The sequence below is a fragment of the Amphimedon queenslandica genome, unplaced genomic scaffold, assembly GCF_000090795.2.
Source record: "Amphimedon queenslandica unplaced genomic scaffold, v1.1 AMPQUscaffold_13332, whole genome shotgun sequence".
NCBI lineage: Eukaryota > Metazoa > Porifera > Demospongiae > Haplosclerida > Niphatidae > Amphimedon > Amphimedon queenslandica.
In genome coordinates, this window is record NW_003546432.1 from 174,229 (window position 1) to 179,045 (window position 4,817).

The 4,817-nt window shown below is 33.4% G+C and overlaps 3 protein-coding genes across 3 annotated transcripts; all 3 read left to right on the top strand.

Annotated features, from left to right (window-relative positions):
- Positions 1 to 745: 745 nt before the first annotated feature.
- Positions 746 to 1,539, top strand: LOC109583064 (uncharacterized). The gene is made up of 3 exons (XM_019998236.1): positions 746 to 770; positions 819 to 1,103; positions 1,160 to 1,539. The coding sequence occupies exons 1-3, from the start codon at positions 746 to 748 to the stop codon at positions 1,519 to 1,521; spliced, it is 672 nt and encodes a 223-aa protein (XP_019853795.1). The 3' UTR covers positions 1,522 to 1,539.
- A 56-nt stretch (positions 1,540 to 1,595) lies between these two features.
- LOC109583065 (uncharacterized) lies at positions 1,596 to 2,391 on the top strand. Its single transcript, XM_019998237.1, has 2 exons — positions 1,596 to 2,262; positions 2,311 to 2,391. The coding sequence occupies exons 1-2, from the start codon at positions 1,639 to 1,641 to the stop codon at positions 2,389 to 2,391; spliced, it is 705 nt and encodes a 234-aa protein (XP_019853796.1). The 5' UTR covers positions 1,596 to 1,638.
- A 744-nt stretch (positions 2,392 to 3,135) lies between these two features.
- Positions 3,136 to 4,704, top strand: LOC109583066 (uncharacterized). Its single transcript, XM_019998238.1, has 5 exons — positions 3,136 to 3,213; positions 3,265 to 3,540; positions 3,746 to 4,069; positions 4,122 to 4,154; positions 4,193 to 4,704. The coding sequence occupies exons 1-5, from the start codon at positions 3,186 to 3,188 to the stop codon at positions 4,702 to 4,704; spliced, it is 1,173 nt and encodes a 390-aa protein (XP_019853797.1). The 5' UTR covers positions 3,136 to 3,185.
- The last annotated feature ends 113 nt before the right edge of the window (positions 4,705 to 4,817 follow it).

Here is a 4,817-nt window from a genome sequence, read left to right on the forward strand (position 1 = left end):
TTATATTTTTAGGCTCGTACTAGCATTTTTCTTGTCATAGTATATTACCATCACAGTACTGCCATATTTTTGTCGGCATCACTGGGCACAGTTGGGAAGAGGTACACAGATACAGGAGGCTCCTCACCATCCCAATATCTATTCAACCCTATAATGTTTATATTTTTAAAAATTTAGAATAATATTTTTGTATTTACTTCTTCCAGTAGATCGTTGAATGTTACAACTGCTACCAGTACTAGGATCTGAATGAGGACCATGTTGGGGTCTTTGCTGGAACCACTTATACTTGATGATGGTGGCTGATATATGGTATAGTCAGCAGGGCTGTCTGGTCCCACTGAGTGGTGGCGGTTCTTGGGCTGGTTTTCTGTGTAGTAGTGAGGGCTATTCCCTTGCCACTATCACTTATTACCTGCCTGACAGCATCATTGACCGTGTTTCTTAGGCTGTTGGCAGATTTTTCAGAATATACAATATAATATTTGACAATAATGTAAAATTATTACTTCAAGTCAGTTATACCATTTCTCTCCTTGCTATGCTTTCTAGGTGTGCTTGTAGGTTAACTCTCTTACCTTTGCTAATTTTAATGTTTTTATAATGCGTTTTGGTAGTGATTTAGCCATGATAAGAACAGTGCCAGTGCGGGAGCCATTTTGTTATTTTTAAATTTTATTCAATCTGGCCGCCATATTGTGCCCAGGGCACCTCCTTTTATACTGTGATCGACGGAAGCGATTTCATGACGTTGCGCGAATGGTTTTATAGTGCACCTTCTTGTTTAAGTATGTTGCTTTATTTCTTGATTTGAGCAGTTTTTATCTTTGTAATTTTTGTAGGTATCAAGCATTTGTTATTAATCAGAGATATATTGAAAGATACCAACTTTGATGAGACAAAATGGTATGACCTTGGACTATCACTCAATATTTTGCAGCCACAACTCAATTCAATAAAAGATGGCTACCCCAGAGACCCTCATCAGTGCCTCCTGGAGTGCTTGAGCTTGTGGCTCAAATTTGAGAATCCTCTCCCTCAGTTATTGGAAGTTGCTGTAAAAAGTATTGCAATTGTAGCTGCTGAAAAAATTCACAAAATATGTAATTTACAAAGATGCATTGTATTCCTACAATAATGCCTTTATTGTTATTTTTAGTGGTAAATCCTGCTAGTCAAATCTTATTGTGCCATCGTAGTAAATTTACTTGGGTTGCCTTACCTCCTAAATTGCTTATGTTGTTGCGTTCGGAGGGAGTGATATCAAAGAAGACCGAGTCTAAAATAAGACGGGGTGGAAATTTGCTTGTTGATGAGCCTTTCAGATCTATTTGTGTTACAGTAGCTGAAAATCAGAAAAAGTTGAGAGTACTGGCTGATGCCTTGCAAACATTTGATGGAACAGTTGCTATCGGCAGAGAAATACTTGAAGATTACAGCAAGTATTTTGATAATAATGTACACATGACAATTTTACTGATATTAGCTGTGAATCAATTCAAAGTAATGAATCAGATGTAACATCTACACAACCACAATTACAAGGTAGAATTTCTAAACTGGCTTTAATCTATAATTTTAATTTCAGAGAAGGAAGTTCGAGTTAGTAGAGCTGCACATGAATACAGTTTCGAAGCAATGAGTGGAAAATTCTGTGCATTTATAGACAAAATGAAGCCCATATTATCAACAAATACCAAATTAGAAGAATTGAAGCGATTCTTAGAGCAATACTGGCCAGAGCTAAAATCTCAATTACAACAGACCCAATCCTTTGATGAACTTTTCAAGATCATTGAAAAGAAATGCAATATCGTCAATGTAGCAGCAATTGAGACTATTGCTAATCGCTATGATCTAGAGGATGGCATTTCCCTTGCCTCACAGTATATAAAAGAAATAGAGAAGTTTTCTAAGGAAATCAAACTTGCATTTACTCTGAACAAAAAACTTTCATTAGCATCAAACAGTTCTCTTACTTGTGAAAAGATTCAATTTCTTCTTGACTGGGAGCCATCAGATCATTTATTGGAGGACATTCGTCGGTTGATGAAAAGAGCGTTTGACGATTTGGCTAATGAAGTTATTGTTCAAACTATTCAAAAAGCCAATTCGATCCTCATCATTTGCTATGCTCCACTGTACCTGATGAATGCTTTGTTCTTAGAGGCTCAAGCTAATCTTCCCACATTGCTGAAAGAGGTTGATTTAATTCAGTTAACTATTGGCCACTACACTCTATATGATAGAAATAAAGAGAGAGTAAGCATGAAATTTTAAAAGCTTATTAATCTAGCTATTATAATTTAGGAAATGAAGACTCTTGAGGAAAAACTTCAGTTTAGCATAAATGAAGGTATTTATATTTGCATGTATTCTAAAACTGTATAGCCAGTTTATTTTCATTGAAAATAATTGTTTTAATTCTTTACAAAATTTCTTTATAATAATTTAGGAAATATTTCACTTGTCAAAATGTACAAAGTTTTGGTTTGCACATACAAGTATAATGTAAAAATTTGTAGCAAATATTAAGTGTTTGACACAAAAATAAAAAACAAATTATTTTTTAATATGAAATATTCCAAAAATGTGAGCACAGTTCTGCCTAGAAGAAATAAGAGGTGGTCGAATACTATTACTGTACTGTCCCAACCATCATAGGGCAAATAGGCACAACCTTGAATGAGAGATTCAATTATCATGATTTTACTTGTATATAGAGTCATTGAGTATGGAAACTGAAGAGCAAATTGAATCATTGGAAATACCAGGTAGATTCTAATTCTTTTGTTTTATTAATAACTGTGTGTAGAATCTGATCTCAAGAATGAGTTACAAGCTAGAAAAAAGCAATTAAGTGCTGTTTTTATGGAAAATAAGCGCTTATTAGAATCTGAGTCAGGTATTAATCATTATTGTTGTTTACATTTATAAAATTTATAGCAGATAATTATAAACAGTTAAATTGGTTGACTAAATTTAATCATACTATACATGTACATGTGTCATGTATACATGTACATACATGTGCTTTTTATTAGGTCTAAAGAAGTCTTTAGCTGAGCATGAAGAGAAAATATTATCCCAAGCTGCAGAACTAATAGAGTTAAAGAGATGTAAGCTGATGTTAATTGTTTCATAAAGTTAATATAGTTTGTAGTGTTGGAGGAAAAAAGAAAAAAATGTTGAAGAAAGTGTTACAGCCCTCAGGTATACTGTTGATAATGAACCTATGATTTTCACCAGTTATTACACTAACAGATGACATTGATATTCATGATTTGCTAGTAAAAAGATGTCGTTTCCAGTTGGACAGGTGGTGTGATCTTGGTTCGAGACTAGGGCTAAGAAAAGGGACATTAGATGTCATTCGCTGGAATAATTCTACTGCATCTGAATGTCTGCTTGATTGCTTGTCTAAATGGCTACATAGAGCTGATGATGTTGATGAGAGAGGAGGAGCTACATGGGATTCATTGTCAGATGCTCGACGATCTTTGGGGTTTTTTGATGCAGCTACTGATTTAGATAGAGAAAGTCAGTTTTTATCAATAAGCTGTCACTTGTTGTAATTGACAAATGCTACCATTTGATGCTTAACTTTATAGTAAAAAAATTCAACTTAATTGCTGTGTTAGTGGAAAAGTCAATGCTTTTTAACAGAATGCACAAAAGTTTACAGCTTCACTATAATAATAAATTTAATAATCAGCCAATTGTTATACTTTTTTATTTACTGCAGAGCGTCCTTTTCTGGCTATTTTTGAGAACCAATGTAGATCTATGAATCTTTCTGAAGATTTTTCTGATATAGTGGCAGAACTTCAAGAAAAGCAAGTAATATCAAAAGATTTAGCATCAAGTATGCAGGAGTCAATGGATGGCTATGCTCGAAGTAATGCCCTGATTTCTGCTCTCGAAGAAGCTATTAAAGAGGATAGAAAAGCTCTTCAAATTTTTGCTTCTATTTTATATACGATTCCTCAATTTAAATATGAGGAAGACCGGATACTTAAAAATTATAACAATGAAGTGGTCAAAGAACTTTTAAGTGATGAGAAACATGGTGGGTTTAAGTTAATTAAAAGTGATCAAATGCTTTCTTGTCACATTTATAGATAGTGCAAGCAGCGGTGCAATCACACCTACAAGTAAGCCATTCTTTTAGTCTAGCAATTATGTGTAATAGATCTAGTTGAAATTCCAGTTGGAAAAAGTATCACTAAACAAACTGAATTAATAAGAAAATCTTATGCAAGAATGGTGTGTAAAGTTCAAGCTGCTACAGCGAAACAGAGTCCTGATGTTGGCATCTTAAAAACTCTTGTCAAAGTACGCAGGACTGATCTAGCATCGAAATTAACCAGATGTGGAACATACGATTCTATATTAAATCTGATTGAAGAAGAGTGCTGTTCATTAGTAGATATTGAAATGTTAGAGTTTGTAGTTGAGGAAATAGATATTGTAGAAGCTGTAGAAAGCATTGAACGCTATAAGGAATACCTAAATAAGTCTTGTGTCTTTATTTCTGATAGTCTTAATTTGAAGGAAACGTTTGCATCTGCAAAGACTGATTCTCTTCAATTTGAAGCAGCTACTTATGTATTCGACTGGCGGCCTAAAGGACAAACTTTTAAAGACATCTACAATGTTCTTATTAAGGTATCTGGTAAAGAAGTGGTTGTTAAGTATGTCTAAACCAGCTCTTTTAAAGCTTTTAAGTTAATTTTTAAAATTTGAATAATAATAATAATAATAATAATAATAATAATAATAATAATAATAATAATAATAATAATAATAATTGTGAC

What these genes read in the sequence shown, in the direction of transcription:
- LOC109583064 (XM_019998236.1), top strand. Translation starts at nt 746, where the DNA reads ATGACGTTGCGCGAATGGTTTTATA. An exon ending in GTTGCGCGAATGGTTTTATA is followed by an intron (nt 771 to 818) that starts GTGCACCTTCTT and finishes TGATTTGAGCAG; the next exon opens with TTTTTATCTTTGTAATTTTT. An exon ending in TGAAAAAATTCACAAAATAT is followed by an intron (nt 1,104 to 1,159) that starts GTAATTTACAAA and finishes TGTTATTTTTAG; the next exon opens with TGGTAAATCCTGCTAGTCAA.
- LOC109583065 (XM_019998237.1), top strand. Translation starts at nt 1,639, where the DNA reads ATGAGTGGAAAATTCTGTGCATTTATAGACAAAATGAAGCCCATATTA. An exon ending in ATGATAGAAATAAAGAGAGA is followed by an intron (nt 2,263 to 2,310) that starts GTAAGCATGAAA and finishes ATTATAATTTAG; the next exon opens with GAAATGAAGACTCTTGAGGA.
- LOC109583066 (XM_019998238.1), top strand. Translation starts at nt 3,186, where the DNA reads ATGTTGAAGAAAGTGTTACAGCCCTCAG. An exon ending in GAAAGTGTTACAGCCCTCAG is followed by an intron (nt 3,214 to 3,264) that starts GTATACTGTTGA and finishes TTACACTAACAG; the next exon opens with ATGACATTGATATTCATGAT. An exon ending in TTTAAGTGATGAGAAACATG is followed by an intron (nt 4,070 to 4,121) that starts GTGGGTTTAAGT and finishes TCACATTTATAG; the next exon opens with ATAGTGCAAGCAGCGGTGCA.